We start from the raw sequence: 20,228 nt of genomic DNA on the forward strand, positions 1-20,228 counted from the left end.
ACAAGGCTGTGCTGGATGCTCTCTAGGCAGCAGTGCTAATGTCTGACTGCTGCCACAGCTCACTTGCCTTGTGTCCGAGGTGTAGGTGACTAACTGTTTGACAGTGCTGGAATTGGGCAGTGCCGCCTCTTGCTGCTGGACATCCCATGTCCTCCCTTCAGGAGGAGTGCAAAGAAAACTAACATGGGCAAAGGGCAACCAAACAACTTTTGCAGGGATTTAATACTTTTTTTTTTGGTGTGATTTCCAGAGTTTAAGTGTGAAGCATTGTTTTGTGAAGGGGATATAAATCCCCTCTCCTTACATCTCCTTGTCCCCCTTAACCATCCTCGTCCTGGACAGCAGACTCTATGCCAAGCTTTGTGGCCATGTTTCTCTCTTGCAGCTGCAAGCAGAAAGCCTGGGGATCCTCTGATCATCTCTGACATCAAGAAGGGGAGCGTCGCACACAGGTGAGCCCAGAATTTCTTGTCTGTCAAACCCACTGCAAAATGTCCATCCATGATAGGTAGAATGTCTACCAGAGAAGTAGAATGAAGCCCAAGCAGGAGCATTTGGGTCTGGATTTTGCCAGCATCCAAGGAAATCTCAACCCTAGAGGTTTGTTTTAGACCACAATAGGGTTTGCAGTAAAACTGTCTGTACTGAAGCAAGTAGAGTTGAGCTAATAGAGAAGGTGGCCAGGGCACTGGTTCAGATGTCTGCTGATTCTCTAGGAGATGGATTTTTAGCATTTAAGAGCATGTGGTAAAGGGCTTCATATATCCCATGAGGTGCTATGGCTCATCAGGTAGTTTGCCATGTCTCAGCTCCTGCTCGGGTGAACAGAGTGAGTGAATTATGGGCACTGGTGGAGAACTGTGCAAATAACTCAGCATTTATTGACTTCACCTCTGATCCCAACACCTCATAGCAAGGCTTTCAGGGGGATTTAGTGCAGTGCAGGGCTCATTTCTGAGTGCTCACACAGGAGTTTCCATAAGAGGTAGAATATCTGTCAGTTAAACAACAGGCATTTTCAGTGCTGTAGGTTACCCAGGATGTATATCTAATCTTCTTGCCTGGTTCTGTGTTGATACATGGTCTACACAAACTTCCTCTCTTTAAATTACAGTTGTCCCAGGCTCAGTTCATGGTTGTTTCCCAGAAAAGATCAAGGACAGTAAAAAGTTAATATTGTAATTTCCACTGCAGAACTGAATGTGTCGTGGGATCTGAAAGGCAAATACAAATGTACTTTTAGTTTTCTTTTCCTCTCCATGTAGAACTGGCACCTTGGAGCCGGGAGACAAGCTGTTAGCCATTGATAACATCCGACTCGACAATTGCTCAATGGAGGATGCTGTGCAGATTTTAAGGCAGTGTGAAGACCTGGTCAAATTGAAGATTAGGAAGGATGAAGATAACTCTGGTACAGAAATCCTGTTGCAAAATGGTGCCAGTCCACTGTAATGACATTCCTAATAGGTAGCGCAAACTAACAAAGATAAGGACTGCTGCTGCCCGGTCACCACTTTCCAATTGATTATAGTCTATTTTTGTTATTCTGCCCTTAAATGATGTCTGGAAGGTTAAAATCCTATTTGGTATGAGCATGGCTGAAGACTTCCAGCTTTTGCTTCTAGATGCTGCAAGTCTTTGCTATGACTGCTTTCATATGGGAGACTAAAAAAGTTCAGCATTCCTGTTTTCTCTTTCAGATGAGCAGGAGACAACTGGTGCCATTATCTACACAGTGGAGCTGAAGCGGTACGGTGGCCCCTTGGGAATAACCATCTCTGGGACAGAGGAACCTTTTGATCCCATTGTCATTTCGGGCTTGACTAAACGAGGTCTGGCAGAGAGGTGAGGTTTGGGGGCAGAGTGGTTGAGTTGGTCTGAGAACGGGTCTTGAACCGTGCCAAATTTCCCATGCTGTCATAAACTTCTCTTTGGTGTTTTAGCCTGCTGAGAACAAAAGATGCTCTGAAGGTACCATGTGATATGAAGCAGGGTGGTTGGGACTGTGCTGTTGGGGCAATGGGAGAGGCTCAAAACAAGGATCTTCAAAACAGATCCAGTGAGTCAGTTGTATTCTGCAGCCAGGAATACATATTTATCTGCCCCTCTTTCACAGAGTTGCTTCCTGGTCTGGGATTTGCCATGCACACCTTATGTCAGGAGCGTGCCCAGCCTGCCCATGAAATCACCATAGACTCTGTCCAGGAACTCCCCTGTTGCTAAACTGTGGTTTATGGCCATTGCAGTGGTGTGTCCTGCTGAAACCAGAGATCTTGGGTGTCTTCTGACCTGTCCTTGCTGGTTGCTTAGTCTGTTACATGTGAGGTATCTCAGTGCAGGGCTGGTGTGCCCAAGCATCAGGCATTTATACTGCATGAACGTAGGAGCAGATTTACCTTCAGCCACTGGGGAGGACTGTGTGTGTGCCTGTGTCTGAATATATGTGCATGCGTGGGATTTAAAGGATCAGGACATTCCTGAGAGTATAAGGTGGAACTGAGTCATACACTGTATCTTAATTAATCTGTCTGTATGGTAGCTGGGACTTGTAAATGGATCATTTCAGCAGTCCTGACTCACGCTTCTCTAAGGGTCTCTTTACTTTTTACTGCCTGACAGGCAGAACAGCAGCAAAAAAACCCAGAACAAACAGGTGTAAAGTGCAAGACCTTGGGGAGGTTTGACTGCAGATCTGGCCTTTTGGTTCTTGCTGTTTCAAGCCCTCACTCTCTCTTAGCTGTGAAACAGCTCAGTGCCTCTTTCTGTGTTGGGTTCTCAAAGCTCTCAACACACTGCTGTGCCTTTGCATTGCTTCCCTTTGGTGCAGGATGCAGAATGTCTGTGTCTCCTGGGAAAGAAGAGGGATGGACTTAGTCATTAGTGATTCTTTTCTTTGAGGATTTTATATTACTGCCAGCACTGTAGGATTCAGTCTTTTTCCCTATGAAATAATAGCCACAGAGTATCCGAGGCTTTTCTGCAAAGCAGTTCTGCACTGTACCTGCAGCCCAGCGTGAGAGAGGTTAAGGACAGCCAGCTCAAACACTGTCAGATGTCAGAAGACAGTCTCGTACCCTTGCTGATCTCGTTTCTCTTTGCAATGCCGTGGCTGTTCCTCCTTCAGACTCAGATACACATCGATGACTGCTCCGTGGAGAAACGTAGTGCAGGCAGGTGCTGCGGTACTACTGAATTTTGATCAGGAGTGGGCAGGCAGTGGGGAAGGAAAAGCCTTGTGAGAAGAGCGATGGAGCTGTTCAGCATGTTCACCGTGGCTGACTAGCAAACAGCAGTGCCTGTGCACAGGAGCAGCCTGGGCTCGGAGCAGCACAGGGATGTCTCTGGGTAACCTTGGCTCCCTGTAGGGAGGGCCAGGAGCGCTGGGATGAAGGCTGACTGCGGGAAAGGTGCAGTTTTCTCCTGCGAGTAACAGAAGGGAGTGACTTGACCTTGTCAAGGGAAGAGGGGTGCTCCTCGTTTTACCCTAAATTGTCCCTTTCCTGACATCCTACCTTCCTCTGTGTCACAGGCGCCCTTAGCCAGGCTCTGAATGTGGGAGAGGTTTCTGAGGGACAGAGAGCTGGAGTGCAGGACATGTTTCGGCAGCACTGACACAGGGTGGGCCAGATCCCAGCATCTGATAGCAGGAATGCACTGATCATTCTTGTAGAGGCACAAGTGAACGTCTGTGCTGTGGCTCAGGCTGCTGGCAATGGGGAAGGCAAGGTGTCCTCTAGGATCTGTCACATGCATGTCACAGTGGGTGACAGGCTGCCCAAGCCCTTCAGATTCAGATGACTTAGGTTTTATCTTGACCTTGGACATTTTTCTCCTTATAAGTGTCTGATCTTATAGAAACCTACAAAGGCAGCTCAGGCTGTTGGATTGGTGTTGAGCTGTGGCTCTCTCCCGTATTGTTCTCTGTTTCCCCTCCTTCAGTGCCTGCAGGTGGCTTAAGCCTGTGCTATGGGACTTGTGTACCTTCTTCTTGAGGAAAGGAGGGTGCCTGAACAATGTTGTTCGATTCTGGTCGAGGTGTAATGGTTGTCCAAGAGCAATTTTGGGCTATCACTGACACTTTAAAGTGCCTGACCAGCCTCTTTTAGTGCCTCCTACTCAAGTAGATGGGGGTGGCTGCAGGAGAGTTTGGTCCAGGAGTGTCCAGCACTAACTCATGTTGGCAGGGAGGAAAAGGGATGGTGGCCCTGCCTGTGTGCCCATGTGCCAAGTAAATTCCTAGCACATGCATGCAGCTACCTCTTCTCCAGTGCTTGCTGGGAAGTGCTTGCAGCCCCTTTTACACCTTTCCACTTACCTGTTGCTTGATCCTACTCTTGCATGTGCCCTCTGAGCAAAAGGGAATGTATAGCACACACCTCCTTGGGCTGCTTTGTGTTTGAGGTGAAATAAGGACTGTTGGTAGTGATGGAGAAGCACAAGGGTCATAAGCTAGAAACTGCTTTCTCTGTCACTCCTGCTCGGCTTCTGTCTGCTTGTCCTTGCTCAGGGAGCTGAGGGAACTGGACTTGGATTTGCTTTCTCCCCCTTGAAGAAAAACAAGTTCAGAACATGACCTTTCTCTTTAATTGTTTCTGTATTTTTCCCTGCTGAGGGACTTTCACAGTTACTGCAGAGCAGTCATGTTGTTCGGAGGCGGGTGATTGGGCTGATGTCTTGGGTAGGAGGTGTGTCCCCGTGCCGGGTTCAGGAATACAGCAGGAGATCCTCAAATGCTGAAGCACTGCAGTGAGCAAAGGATCAACTGCTGGATAAACTGCCAACAGTTTAGCTTGATTTTTTTTGATTATGTAGATGAAACTTGTAAGAGATATACTTCGGTTCCAGTTTGATCTGTAATTTATTTGAATGCACAAGTTTTCCCTGATGGCTCTTCCAGGCTTATTTGGGTGGGACAAGACGGACATCTAGTGGCTGATAGGACCATAATGGCACTGCTCGAATACCCCAGGAGCAGCAGAAGCAGTCTGAGCAGTCCTGCCCGCTGTTTGGCTGCATTTGCTGAGTTGATGTACTCACAGTGGATGTTCCACAGCAGTATGTCTACAAAAGTTTGCTATTTTGGGGAAAGCCAAGCAGCTGTTTTGCCTGTGACAACGTATCAAATTCCAGTTCTGCAGGAGTAGCAGTCCAGTTTGGAGATGTAACCCGAGGGAGGCACATTGCCATGGGCAAAAAGATATTGCAGTCCAGATTTGCATCTCCTCCTGGCTCCATCACACAGGTTCCTGATAGCAGAACCTCACACTCTGCTGTAGGAGGTAGTTGCTGCTCTCATGTGCTGGTGTTGGGGAGCTGCAGTGTGAATGTGGTGAGCTTGGTCCAGCCAGTGGTGAGCCTGAGCTCCTGCCTTGGCAACCTGCTCTAGTGATGAACACATCCTGCCCTGCCTGCTCTTCCTGGAGCTGCAGCAACACCAGGAGAGGTAAATTGAGTCCCTGTCTGTGAGCAGACACAAAGGGGAAGGATGGAGGAGAAGGGAGAGAGTTGCTGTGACTTGTTAGCTTGCTCCTGGCTGTTGCTGAAACCCAAGGATTTACCTATCTGAGAGCAATAGCCAGTGCTAGAGTGTGGTTGTGCAGTGAAGCACAACAACCTCTTCCAGAGCTGATGGAGAAAGTCACAGGAGTGTAGCTGTGTAAGGGTGAACTCTACACATGTCACAAACTGCAACTGGTTCAGCTCAAGCTTGCACCTGTAATGTGTGTGTTGAGCCATTTTGGTATTGGGTTTTTTTTCAATAGGTTTCTAGGTTTGTCTCATAGTTTCTTTCTGTCAGTGTGAACACGTCCTTCAGTTCCATGTGTGATGATGGGTGGACACCACACCACACACTGGAAATGCTTGTGCTTTTAACCACATGGTTTTGAAGAGATTTGAGTGTAAACTGGTCTGCAGTTCCAGTCCCCGAGGGGCCTGGGATTTTGTGGAATTCATATGTTCCCATGTGTATTTGTATGTGTATATACACATGGAAGATGGGGAGGACCCAGATTCCTGGTGGTGATGTGTACATCTGTAGGTGTATACAGATGTGTATACAGTACCAAGTACAGGTGTATACAGTACCAAGAGAAAACAAAGACATATTTGAAAGTGCTGAGAGTTAACATGCTCTTGCCTCGAGTGACAACCAAATGTCCTGTCTTGCAGAGGCAAATTACTTCTCTGGAGTTTCTGACAGTGCCTTTTCTCTCCAGGACTGGAGCCATCCACATCGGCGACCGGATATTAGCGATCAATAACGTGAGCCTCAAGGGCAAACCGCTGAGCGAGGCCATTCACCTGCTGCAGATGGCGGGAGAGACGGTCACCCTGAAGATCAAGAAGCAGACAGAGAGTGAGCTGGGAGCCTGGTTTGGGGTGGGAGGGCAAAGGCACACCCCAGCAGGGACCCCAGGCAGTGGAGTAAGCAGTGCATGTGCTGTGAAAGGTGACATGAGGCAGCATGGTCATGGGCGTGGCCAGGCACAGAGGGAAAAGGTGTGTGTTTCTTGACCTTCTGACTCACAGATGAAAGAAAAGGATACCCAGGGGCTCTCTGTGATGCTGGGAAGAGGTGAAACAGCAGGTTTATTGATGATATTAATTTTTATTTCAGATTGACAGCTTGTACTGTTGTTGCCATTCCCTGTCTGTGTGGGTGTTTCACACAGAAGTGAAGCAGAATTTGCTTTTAAAAGTAGAAGAATATGGGATTTTAAAAAAATATAACCCTCCAGAATTAGCAAAGGGACTCTGAGCTAGTGGAATCCATAAAAAAAAAACCACCTTTAATTTAGCTTTTTGAAAACAATTGGCAATAAATCCTTTACGTCTCTTTCCTGGCTTGGAGTCCCAAGGTCATCTTTCAAACCAAACTTCACTTAAGAGATCCCCTTCTCATTCCCCTGCCAAACTCCCTGTGGGTTTGAAGCTGTTCTTAGCATGGTATCAAAGAGCAGAAGCATACTTACTGGCAGGCTACTGTTTTTTGGGGATGGAGGGGTGATTGGCAAAACCAGGGACCATGAAAACTTTTCTTCCCAACTGCGTAATCATAACCAAACAGAATCTTCTTCATCAAGTTCAGAAAGCAAACAGGTGCATTCTGGCTTCATTCCTGTCTCCCTCACACCGAGTATTTTCTTTTTTTTTTTTGGGGTGCCATGCTTCTGCAGTTTGTAGATTTGGTTGGACCTACCCAGCCAGTGGGACTTGGCAAACAGAGGTAGAATTGGAGAACTGATCTTCAAGAAACCTCACTCTCTTCCCTCCTAGCTAAGTGTTCTTGATCCTTAGTCTGAAATGCTCTTTTTTTCCCCCTGCTGACACTTAACATTGTCACAGCCACTCAGTGAAATAATTGACATGCAAGTGCCAGTTGGAGACTCGTTAATCATTCTGAGAATGAAGCAGGTGTAATTGAAATTTCAAGGTAATCTTGAGTAAATCGTGGTGAGCAATCTTCTGAATGCTTGGAAAACAGGGACTTTCAGGACACCGGGCTTTGTTTCGTAAAATAATCTGTTCTCATTGACAAATGCAGACTTTCATAGGGCTTTTTATCCCTCCAGTCTGAGGTATAGGATGTGGATGGCTAACAGGATATCTAATCAACAAGGACTTTAAAATATTCAGTGCAGAGAAATGCTTGTTCTGAGAAACCATTCCTAGCATAGCTTTTGCCTGAAAAGGAATTTGATACAATGATAATAAGGGCCTGTTAGTACTAAAATAATGAAAGGGAAGGTCTGAGCTTCATCATTCACATTCAGCTTCCATTTTCCAATCACTGATCAGGGGAAATTTAACCTCAAAATACCAGGCCCAGGAATTCCGCTATTGTCGTGAGACTGCATGGGAGACTCTGGAGAGGTGATTAGCCTTGAATTGTTACGAGGTTGTACAATCTTGGGAGGGGGCTTTCAGTGGTGGTGGTTGGGACCAGGTTCCTTTGTCATTGGAATCTCATTAATACAGTTTATGGCAAATTTTCCAACCAGCACCTTGCCCTGGTGCTGCTCTGAGTATAAAGGAGGCCCTTCGAGACCAGAGAAGCTACAGCTTGCAAGGGCCAACACTTCTCTGGGCAGGGCTGTTTTGGAGAAAGCTTCCAAAGGCACAAGAAGATGTGCTTGTGAATTGAGATCAGGTCCCAGCTCTCTCATATGTGGTAATCCTCAAATGCCCATGGCTGCTCCTTGTATTCCATGTGCTAAAAACCCAGAAAGGCATTTTTTTCTTGATTCAGCTTGAGATAAGAGTAATGCATTAAATCCTTTTAGCTTCATTGCACATGCCTTTCTCAGCTACTTTTGAAGAGCTAAAGAGGTACTTTAAAGACTTACAGTACCTGGGATTGCTCCCGTGTCAGCATGAGCTTTTCCCTGAGGCTTGCTCTTCGTGCCTGCTAAAGCAGGATCTTCTGCTTTCAGAATCCTATCCCAAGAAATCGGGGAGTATAAATGAAGTGAGTGACCCAGAAGATGAACTGACAGACTCCCAGAAAACTAGCAAGCTGTCTGAGATATACTCCACCGCAATTCCTAGTGTGGACAATACTATGGAGTCCTGGGATGGCTCTGCCATTGATGCTGGGTATGGAAGCCAAGGTAAGACAGAGTCATCTTTTCTTAGGGATCTCTGGGCCAAGGTGAAGACAGACAGAGCCTCCAAACCTGTGTGGTCTGTCTGACTCTTGTCTCTGAACGTGAGCCGAAGCCTGTGGCCTGACCACATTTTCATGGTCTCTCGCTTCCAGCAAGGAACAAAATGTATTTTAAAATGCATTCCTGTGGTGCTCTGAGTTGATGTGTCTGGTTTAGGCTTTTATTGGCACATTTCTTCTGGCTTATATGGCATCATACTGTTCTCATAATTTTCAAAACCATTACAGCACTTTATAATTTGCATAATCCGCATAATCAGAGGCAATATTCACTGATGATATGTTTTACAGAGTATTTGGTCCATAGCTCACTTTTAACTCTCTAGAGAGGCCTTTTAGGACATATTAATCCTCTTCAGGATGTTTTAAAATCCACAAGTGAGAAGCACTCACTTAACAAAATAATTAAGGTAATACTACAAGAAAGTATCTCTAACTCTCAAGTGAGTGATCAGTTGGACACATGGCTTTGAGGCCAGGTTTATTCAGCTGTAGCTTCTGGCAAACATATGGAATTGGGATGGATGATGCTCTAGTCATGGGGATAGATTTTTACATGGAGAAAAGCACTGGAAAATAGTTATTCCAGTTCAGATTTAGTGACATAAGCTAGTATTAGCCCGTATTGAAACAAACCAAAATTCTGAATTGACACTGCAAGAGGAAATTGTGGAAAGACTCCTGTCCAGAACAGAATGTGAAAACAGGGAGGGATGCTGCAGGATGCTGCTGCAAAGCACGTTCCCTGTGCTGAGTGAGGTGCGTGCTGTGCTCGCTGCACTCTGGCTTGGAGAAGTTCAAAGGACGGCACTGCCCAGGTGTCTCCCCATTCCTGTGTCTTCCTTCAACCTCCATTGGTCTGAAGTCTTAATTTGGGACTGGAGGCTTTAATAAGGAGGAATCCCCTGGCCTTCATAATGCTGCAATCCTTCTCCATCTAATTGAATGTTAACACAAGTTGGACACTGGAAAGTGATTGCTTTTCTGGTAAATTGAGAACAGATAGTTGAGCACAGAGCCCTGGGGTGTGGGGCTGATGCCAAGTTGCCCAACATCAACACACTGCAGCTTTGCTTCAGGGGCTCTATTGTCTTCCCTGTTAACTGCATTGGGCTGCATGGTGCTGTGCTGGTGCTGGCTGGGAAGAGGGATGCTGGAAGGCAGGGAGAAGGGCATGCAGGGTTGTCCATGGGATGGGCAGGGAAGGCACGATGCAGAGAAACCTGGGATGTGCAGAGCCTGGAGATTAGGGTTCACGCCCCAATGAGAATTACGGATCAGGCTCTGCAGCCCTGTAGGTTTTAGGTTCATCCATAGATTAGGAAACAGCTCAAGGAAGGATTTGGGTGTGGGAGTTGTGCTGGGCCTGGTGGGAACATGCCACCAGGTGGCTCTGAATCCCAAGGATCCAGCTCTTCTCCCTAGAAGGAGGAGGTGAATCTACAATGGCACTAAGTGACCATTCTGCACCCAGCCCAAACCTGCTGCCCACTCGCTGCAAGGACCTGCATCCAGGGCCCTTGTCCTGCTCTGGCAGGCAGTGAGTGCTCCTGACTGCTGTGAGATGTTGGAAAGCAATTTTCCTGGGGCTCTTTCCAGAGCAGTCTAACCTTTAAAAACACACAGAGGAAACACTCAGTCAGCTACGTGAAATAACAGGCCTTGGCATTTTCAAAAAAAGTGTTGGCATTGTCTTTGGGTATTTCCAGGGCTCTTAGCTGTTTAGGAGGTCAAATCTCCCTTAATTATGTGTTTCTCCGTTACTTCTTCCTGTTCACTTGGCACAGCGTGTGATGGGAGCATACGGTGTTTCTTGGAAAGGCTGTGAGGATTTCTCTGAAACACTGAATGGGCAGCAGGAGGTGAGCAGGAGACTTGGGAGATTTATTTCCACTGCAAATGGCACTGACACTGCTGAGGAATGGTCTGTTTTGAAAGTTTTCTGTTCAGGAAGCTCCTCACAAGACCTGGGGATTTTGTGACTTGGTAGTGATGGATTTACATCTCTGGAGTAAAACACTGCAATATGGAAAAGTCCATGGGGGCAGACGTAGCAAAACTTGCCTGGTTTCATCCTAATGGTCCGTATTGATCTCCTATCAAATGTGATACACATGAGCCAGCAGAGATTTTCACCCTATTCCTTGCCTTTCACACACGTGTCCCCAAAGCAGCTTCCTGTACCTACACCAGCTGATCCCAAAGGCATGGAAGGGCTGAGGGAACTGGCTGGCAGCTCTCAGGATCAGAGCTGACTCTTCCCCATTACCACTGCTGAGCACACTGGACCTGTGACCACCACCAGGTACCCTCAGCACCATTACACTTGTTAAGGGAGACTCTTGCTTCTGGCTGCTCTGGATGGAGTTTCTTTGCTGCTGCCCTTTTCTATTCTGTTACCTTTCTTATGCTGTCCATTAGGTCCCAAACACAGTTGAGAATATAAATGAAGACTTTTTTTTCCTAATAGAATTCAGGCCTCCAAATCCTTCAAAAAGAATGGGATTGGGCCTGCTGAAGGAAGCTTGGCAAGATCTTCTCTTTGACCCTTGAAGGATTTATTGTATTTAAAAGTGGCTGATTCAACATCATAATTTCTGCTGGGTTCAATGTAGAAAAAAGAGTCGTTAGCCAAGGCTGGATCTTACTGGGGACAGGATCTGCATCTGTGGGTATGTGTACTCCCAGGTCTGTGGATCCCAAACTCACACCATAAAACTATTGAGAAGCAAGGGAGCAAAGGAGAAATGGGGCACCCCATGTCAAGATCCTGAGAATCTGCTTTGGTTAAAGCCAGAAGAGATGGGAAGAAGAACCACTTTTGGATGACTGAGATGAAAGCAGTATGCAATCCATGTGGCCTCAGGTTTGGGACCTAGGGAAGGAGCCTCTCCTGGCTCAGCGTGACTTACTCCATCTGGGTTTTCTGATCAAGTGTTACCCTTTCTCTTTCTCCACTCCCTCTTGCCTTCCCTAGGTACCTACATACCTCAGGCTGCGGGCATAGCCCTCCATCCACACGAATGGAGACACAGCAGGCAAAAGAGCAGCACCCCTCCAGGGGACCCCAGAAAAAACTACCCCTACATGGATGGAAGCTTCAATGAAGATGACTGGGACAAGCCCAGCAGGTATGGAGGGGTGGGAGGAGGTAGGGAGGTGTGTTTGGAAATGTGGGTGTCACTGCACAGGGAAAAGAGGGCATGGGAATGTGATGGGAGCAACCAGGGGTGTCCCAGTGTTGGCACTGGGCAATCATGGGGAAGGATGCTGGGGTGGTGAACCTGCTCTGTTGAGCCACCTCAGGTTACCTGGAGTGTAACTCCGTGGCACGTCTGCCATGTCCAGGTGTGCATTTGTGTCTGGAGTTAGGTGGTCTCAGCTGCATGGACCACAGGTTCCTACCATGTCTCTTACTCCTGCTGTGTCAAGGCTGCAGTATTTTCATAGTTTAGGTGTAATAAATAGATATGGTCAGGGCTGTCCCTGCATGTGTTGGCCACACTTTTTTGAGTGAGGATGTAGCTACGCTGAATGAACATGGTCGACTTAATCTCCCAGCTCAGCCAGGTGGGGAAAATCCTGTAACATCTCCTGAGGCCAGTGAGGAGGCTGCAGCTGCCCCTTACTTTAGGTGAAAATCCTGATGGATCTGCCTTGGCCAGAGGCTGTCCCTTGCTGAGCCATACACAGTGGAAAAGCCCCACTGCTTCAAAACTACCCCTCCCCTTGACATCCTCCAGAGTCCCCATAGTTGTGTGTGTTGTGTTGTTACTGTCGGTTCTTTTTTTCTTTCTTATTTTTTTCCTTGACTTTTGTTTGTCCAAACGAAACCCTTAGAACATCTCATGGCCATTTCCACCTATTTAAAGATGATCAAACTGGCAGGAAAGCTGGCAGCGGCAGAGACTTTGTTCTTGTTTTGCCTCTCAGCAAGAGCCAGCTCGCACAGGTCATTGATCCCTCGTGGCCCCCCCAGCGAGGCCGACGACAGCTGAAGTTTGCAAATCTGAGCGCTCGGAGCCCCCGTGTCCCTAATGAGGACTCTGAGCCCTGATGTCAAAGTGCAAGTGAAATGGTTCATCCCACTGAGCCTGTTTTATTAGGGAGAAAAACAAAATGTCTCTAACCCTGACTGCCTCTAGCCTGGAAAAACCTGCTGACCCAGTGGTGTGGGAGCCGGTTCTGATTCATCCGCGTCCTGGATGTGTTTGTATATTGCTGCTCTGAGAGGCAAGAAATGGGTAATTAGAAGAGACGTTTGCCTCTTTGGGAACCTGAGAGCAGAGGAAGGAAATGAGTAAGGGGAAAGAATCAAAAATTCCTTTTGGGGGGAAATTTCAGTTTGTTTTTATAAAGTCTTGCTGGGTGTTTATTTGACCTTTCTGCCTAGTGTAAAGGCTACTGTCCTTTAAAAGCTGATGAAAGGTAGGGGGTGAATTTAAAATGCAATAAGCCATGTCAGATACTGCTGTCTCCAGGAAGACCACCCACAAGGACCAAAAGTGTGTGTGTGTGAGTTTCTACCTGGTACAGATTCCCATTTAAACCAGTGGATGAAAAGGCAAAGCATGTGCTAAAGACTTTGCAGTTTTTAGAGATCTGGAAAAAACTCTATTAATAGCCCAAGGGGTCATTATATATTTAATGAAGGACAACCTCTCTGTGACTTGTACCCAAGTAAAATGTTTTGACTTTGCTAAGTGGTTGTGGTGGATGAGCATCCCTTCCCATCTGCAGAGCTGAATAAGCCGTGCAAGATGCTGCCAGATGTTGCAGAGGTGGAGCCTCGTCCATGCAGCTCCTTATAGGAAGATGCATTAGGGCTGCTCTGATGTCACTGTACCTTTGGGGCCTCTCCCCATGACACATTAGTGGGTTTATCATGACCTGGATTTAACACCACAGTTTCCTTCAAGAGGCTTCTGTTAAACTGAGCACTGCTGGTGTGAATTTTGCAGTCTGTTGTTCAGTAAGCAGTGTCCAGCATCACCTACTATTCTAGCTTGTTCAGAGGACTTCAGCATGTTTAATTGCTGTTTGATTTAGAGGTTTGAGAATTGACCCTGGCCTGTGGTCAGAGATAAGAGATGCTGAAACTGCCAAAGGGGAAAATTGCAGAACACCCAGCACACGGTGTTCACATTAATGTGTGTTTGTACCAGCCTGAGAGAGGTTCTCTCTAACCTTACTCTCTGTTGTAGACAGAACTGGTGGCAAACTTTACAGAGCTTTAAGTGCCAAGACTGCTATACAGCAAAAAAACCAGACCTCCTGAAAGTACCAACTCAGTTCCCTGGCCATCCCAAAGCAAATGAAACTGGGTTTGTATGGGTTATACATGACATTGTTGATACTGCTGGCTGTAGTGTGCGTTCGCTTGTTCAGCCCAGGGCAGTCATTTTTATATACATCTTTGCATTATTTACTCTCATAGAGACCTAATGTATTTATCATTTTCTCACCATGTCTGTTACCCTCTGTGTTTTTCTCTCTCTTCTCAGGTGTTCTGTGTCTCAGATCTGAGCTCTATCCCATCAGCCTTTGTACTAACAGTCTCTGAGGCTCCTGGTTTACCCATAATGCATCCTTTTTTCTTTCACTTCTCTATTTCACCAAAACGTCTTCCTAAACCTACAATCTTCCTACAGGCACTTTTTAATTTACCCTTTGAACTCTGACATTACTACACCAACTTAATTCTTCCTTTGAAGGACACTTGCCCCGTTAGTAAATGCATGGAGGTCTCGTATGCGGACTCTTGTTTGAAAAGTTCATATTGTTTGCTTTTGTATATGAAGACTCTTCAAGTCTGCTTTTACTGGTGAGACACTTGCTGTAGCCTTGCGGCTTTCATCCCGCTGCAGAAGAGTGCTGACAATGTTTGGTTCCTACGTTACAACAGATACCCCAACCGCCAAAATGGCCTTGAGACCACTCACGAGGATAATTTTTGGCGTGTTTTTGGAGAAGCTTTGGAGGATTTGGAAACATGCGGCCAGTCTGAACTTTTGAGGGAGATTGAGGTAAATCACTTTCTGAATTTGCTGCTGATCTGACTGTGTTGCTCTTTCCATAAATGTCAGACCGTTTCCCCAGATCTGTTAATTGCCTGTAGCATCCCTGTGCTGCCAGTGGTGTGAAGAAGGGTTTGGGTTTAATTCATGTCAGCGTTTGTGCTAATGGATAACTGTGTCTCATTAGACAGTTGCTTGCGTGTGCTCTTCCCCTGAGCCCATGTCTTACCCACCAGGAATTCCATGCTCTTTTCACGAACTGTTGCCGGCCAATAATATTCACATGACTGTTGGCAAGTCTTTCCTATCCAACAGTAAACTCTCTGCTTGGAAGGATACTGCCTGTCCAAAGCACTTGAAGGCCAAGCGAAAGGAGTCCCCCAAGCCCCCATTGGGACTGAAGCCTTGGCTTGCTTCAAGTACAGACAGGCACAACATATATCTTGCATTCAGCTGTCACTCTGCCGGAAACTGTTTTAGTGAAATAGGTAATTGGAAGCTTTTCAGCCAGCTTTCCCCATGGAAAAATCTGAGAAAGTAATTGCTTCCTGCAGAAATAAAGGTGTTTCCTCTCTTCACAAACCACTTTCTCTTTTCTTTATCCAAAATGCTTTGGAGGTCATGTTATTGTGTCCGGTTATAGGATGAGGAGCCTGGATTTCTAAGTCATGGGATGCAAATAAAGGCCTCCCTTGAGACTGTGAGACCTGCCCAGCAGGATGGAGCCTGTGCTGCTCCCCTCCTCAGGAGGAGCAGGACCCCATGAGCCCATTCCTCCCCCTGTCTTCCGGGTGCAGAGGACTCAGAAGAGCTCCCTGGGTCGTGCTCTCCATCATTCCCAGTGGGACTGGTTTTATGCACAGTTGCATATTGCTGGGACTTCAGTGAAAAAAAGGCAATTTCTGACTAATTGAAGGTCGAAAAGGAAAGTCCTGTTTTGGCCTGTATGGTGACAAGGGACTTACTAATTGTCCTTTCCTCCTTGATCCTTAGCAACTGTAAGTGGATGAGGAAATCTCAATTAAATTTATTGTGCTGAAGCATGAAATACTGTTTTTATTATCGTAGGCACTTAAGAAAATGCTGACTTAAAAAGACAGCAAATCACACAAAATCCCAAATCCCCAGCCTCCCCAAACTATAACTTTTTCCCTTGATCACTTATTTCCTGGACCTGAATGTATTTAGAAATGAGTTTAGGCAGCCACTAACAAATTTTCTGAACAGTTATTGACTGCTTAAGAGGAAGTACTCCTTTCTGTGATGCAAAAGAAGGGATTTTGTGGACTCCCTTTCCTTTTCCAGGCATCTGTGATGCAGTTGCTGTTTTAAGGCTTTGGAGCTTTGACAGTTATAGCAATGCTTTTAAACATATAAAGGAATTTTACTGAAAGCTGAGCACCTCCAGGGTTTTGGTGTATTTAGCACATTTCTAGAGTATTTTGAAAGTTCTGGGGACAGAAGGGAAGTGCTGTGTTTTTAGCGGGAGTCTGATGGGTTCAACTCCCCTTTTATCAAATCCAAATTGCCACTGATCCATTCCTCCCTTTCCATGTGCCCAGCCTTCCTGAGGCATGCTGTGGGATGTGCAGTGCTCATTGGGGTTTTTGCTGTATTGCAGGTTTCTCAGCCCCAGCTCTCAGCCTCCTGTGATTTTAGACAGTCACAGATTTGATTTTATTTCATTCTTTTTTTTTAATTTTATTTTATTTTGACCCTTCATGCTTCACATTTGAAAAGAAAAAAAGAGTCCTGCAAGGTGACCCAAGGTAGCCTGGAAAGAGGTTCACACATAGTAGCAATCCACTTCCAGAGTATGGGTATGGGTAGAAACAGGCTTTTTCTGGTATGTCTAGTGGAGCGTGTGTCCCTGCTTTGCTTTGAGGGCAGCCAAGACATGGGAAAAACAGTGTGGGGCAGCCAAGCCTGGAGAAGTTTGAAATTGCCCTTTCTGCTGCTTGCATTAAACCCAAAGCACCTGGGACATTGCTTATGATGCTGCAGAAAGGATTTAAGTACCTTGAAGATAGAGAAGGAGTCAAATGCTGTTTGGTGCTGGTTGGTTACGGTATTTGCAGCGATGAGGGAGGGCAGCAGCACAGCATGCACAGACCTTTCTGCTCTCCCTGACTCTGCAATGCTGGTGCTGGTACAGCACAGCACAACACCCTGGGAGTGTTGAGGCTGCCTGAGGTCAGTGAACAAACGTACCCAACGTACAGTTGGCTGTACTGCTGTTTGTTAATCTGCCTTTCAAGTGTGTGGTAAGTCAGTGTCCTTCCAGCACATAGCAGGTTTTTGAGTTTTGCCCAAACCTGAAAAGTGCAAAGCTGAAAGATTTTCTGTGTTTTATTCATCCCATTTTGGGATAACGTGGGTAGTGCTGGCATTTTCCTACTGCCACCATAAGTCACTTTATTCGCCTTTGCTCCAGCTTGAAGCAAAGAGCTGGAGGGTCTTGATTAGAGACTCAGTTGTGTGATATTTCCCCTGTGCACAGGAGAAATTGCTCTTTGACTTGCCATGGTCAGCGTTGGAGAATTTTGCTATCTGCTCCCTACCTTTCATTTCCTTTCTTCTACCTTTTGACATTTAATGGGACTGCAGACCCTTGAAGACTGAACTTTGAAATTACAGTTTTCATTACGCTGTTTAAATGGACTCTGTGACCTGGAGCCAGCTGGGGTTCCACAGACTGGATTCTTGACTCCTTCGTTAGCTTTGATCAATGTAATCTCATTAGTGAAAAGCATTGCCAAATGGAATCGAAGCTACTTAGGGGCATCTTTTAATGGATTCTATCAAGGATGACCAAGCTTAAATACTACTTAATTTCATATTTTTAACTCAGTTTTGCTCAGTGACAGCTCCCATTTACTGACAGATAAAATCCTCATTTCTCTGCTGAATTGGCATCAGTGGAGTCCGAGGTATTGACTTCCCTGGGCCATTGCCAGCACTGTGTGATACTGGTGGGGACCTACAGCCTGCAGGGGTAGGCTGGAGAGCCAGGCAGACTGTGGTTCCTCTGGGAGCTCCCTGAGACTGGGATATTCATCCTTCTTGACTGTCGAGATGGTTCCTGCACAATATGAGACCTATCTGGTCCTGTTCATTAAAAAATAACGAGATGCTTCACAAGTACTTCCTTCTGAGACAAAGCTCCCTGTTGGGGTGGGGATGGAGAGCACAGAGTGGGTCAGCCATAGACCTGGAAGCAGGCTCGTGAGGTCAGGGAATGGCTCTTACAGCTAATAGGAAGAGATTTTTGGTAGTTATTTTCTGATTAATGAGAGCTATGGTACCGCGCTGTTGTTGTCTGTGCCGCTTTAGTTGCCGCGTGGTCCCTCCTGCTGCTGGCTCAGCAGAGTGGCATGATGCCCTCTCCCTACAGGCATCCATCATGACAGGGAGTGTGCACAACCTGGGCTTGGAGGGCAGCAAGCTGCTCCTGGACTCTGTCAACCCATCAGGAATGAGCCCATTGAGGAAAGCGAACTCCAGCTGTAGCGACGGACAGACTGAGGGCAGCAGCTCCCCTGCCAAAAAGAACGAGAGGAACCTGGACATGAAGAAGATTGAGAAGGAGATGCAGGAAATCATGTCCCCGACTCCCCTTGAGTTTCACAAGGTTTGTGTTGCCAGGGTTCAGTCTACCTCTAGCACTGCAGTACCTTGATGGTTAAGGCTGTAGAAGCTTTACAACCCTGTAAAAAATCTTCTCTGTTCAGAGGGATCCCCAGAAAATGTTCCTTGTTAAAGCTGGCCCTCACCAAAGCCAGAGCAAAGGTTTCCAGAGGGTCAGATTAAGATGAAAGGAACTCTTCAGAAGAGTAACAGGATTTAGTTGCCATCATTCAACAGGGTTCAAACCTGTGCTTTGCTGTTTCTCTTAATATATAAGATTTCCAGATCCTTGTGTTCTGGAATTCATTAATTGGTACTACAGATAAAAATGAAAGAGCTCAAAGTGTGTCCCTGTGGAGATACATCAGCCCTTTTCCTGAGGCACACTCCATTCAGTAGGCCACTTCCCATATAAAAAATAACTTATTTTCCCTCCCCTTCCACTCCACCTCCAGCGTTTCCTGTAGGGGTGACAGCGGTAGGACTTCAGTGGTGGGATACTGGTTTGAATTCAGCATCCGTATGAATGTAGCCAGTTTAAGCATGGTGTAAGGCAGCAGTAATTAGAAGAGGTAATTAACTGTTGAACCTGCTGATGCAGAATGCAAGCAGGGAAGGGAGCTGGAGAGTTTTCAAGAATTTGATTGTCTTTTTCTTTCCTAGTGTGACTTTAGAATAAAACCTGCAGTTATGGTAGATGGAAAAAACAACCTTTTCATGTTTGATCTGCTTTTGCCCTTCAGGGCATGGCAAATGTGTATTTAAATAAAACTCCTTCATAGCTGAAGGAGGAGAGCTGTGTAACTAGGCATGTTATAGGGTGGCTCTTCATTCTGCTGGAGCATCTGGTGTTGGCTGTTTGGAAACGAGGTTGAGGCCAGGTGGGCTGCTCCTGTGTGTCATCCTGAGCATTGTCCTTCCCAAGGACTGCACATCCACGAGGCTTACCCAGCCAAGAGCACAGTTATGGAGTTAGAGCCACAGTAGAGATGCACTCCCAGTTCATGAGAGACAAAGGGAGATTTTGGTAGTGTTAGAGAATCAGTTGTCCCTGGTTCCCAGTGTTACCTCATGGCAAGGCACAGTTCAAGCAGTGCTCTCCTCCTCTAGACAAGGCCAAAGTGTGATGTGCTCAAGGGAAGGGCGATGAGGTTACGCATTTCTTGTCCTCAGTACGTCAGCACTTACCGATATGAGTTTTCTGAAAAGAACTTGTGAATAATATGCAGAATTTGAGATGCTTCTGCTGAGTGATGTATTAAAAATGAGCTGCTTTCACATTTCACTCACTACATTGAAATTTCCCTGAGAACATGTTAATTTTTCGTGTGGTGGTCTGGCACACACAGAGGGTACATGGTGTAACCTGGCCAGGGAAAGAGATGCTCCATTAATAACACTTGTTTGTTGCTCTTTGGGTGAAACAGCAGATGTCTGTATTACCCTGCTTGTGTTTCCTTCCGCATCCAAGGGTGAGGGACTGTCGTGGGGTTGGTTTTATGCCAGTCACCAAAGCAATTTGCCATGTGATCTACCTGAGGTGATGGTGTCAGGTAAATAAGGCTCAATCTGTGTTAACTGCACAGCCTAAGAAAAATCTGCCCAGAAGACACAGGTCTGTTCTACTGCCAACCTGCCAACTCTGCACATCACCTCCTTACTCTGCTGCATTAAAACATGCTTTGTCTGTTTCCAGATGACACTCCACAAAGACCCGGAGAGGGAAGATTTCGGATTCAGTTTGTCGGATGGCCTGCTAGAAAAAGGTGTCTATGTAAATATGGTCCGTCCGGATGGGCCAGCAGATCAGTGTGGCCTCAAGCCATATGACAGAGTGCTTCAGGTAATAAATGCAAAATGCAGTTCTGGAGACTGGGACGGAGTGAATGAGTGGCTGAGAGGAAGAGAGAAGTGAG

The 20,228-nt window shown here is 46.4% G+C and overlaps 1 protein-coding gene across 6 annotated transcripts in view; it reads left to right on the forward strand.

Annotated features, from left to right (window-relative positions):
* The window catches only part of GRIP2 (glutamate receptor interacting protein 2), a 276,763-nt gene that overhangs the window by 252,026 nt on the left and 4,509 nt on the right, over positions 1-20,228 (forward strand). For 4 of the 6 annotated variants that reach the window (XM_064667445.1, XM_064667444.1, XM_064667443.1 and 1 more), the window contains 9 exons: positions 386-452; positions 1,266-1,411; positions 1,701-1,845; positions 6,219-6,358; positions 8,436-8,612; positions 11,646-11,799; positions 14,574-14,694; positions 18,080-18,316; positions 20,009-20,155. In XM_064667445.1, coding sequence (XP_064523515.1) covers positions 386-452; positions 1,266-1,411; positions 1,701-1,845; positions 6,219-6,358; positions 8,436-8,612; positions 11,646-11,799; positions 14,574-14,694; positions 18,080-18,316; positions 20,009-20,155 — 1,334 coding nt within the window. The other 2 variants (XM_064667447.1, XM_064667448.1) reach the window with 2 other exon arrangements.

This window comes from Pseudopipra pipra, chromosome 11 (genome assembly GCF_036250125.1).
Source record: "Pseudopipra pipra isolate bDixPip1 chromosome 11, bDixPip1.hap1, whole genome shotgun sequence".
Lineage (NCBI taxonomy): Eukaryota > Metazoa > Chordata > Aves > Passeriformes > Pipridae > Pseudopipra > Pseudopipra pipra.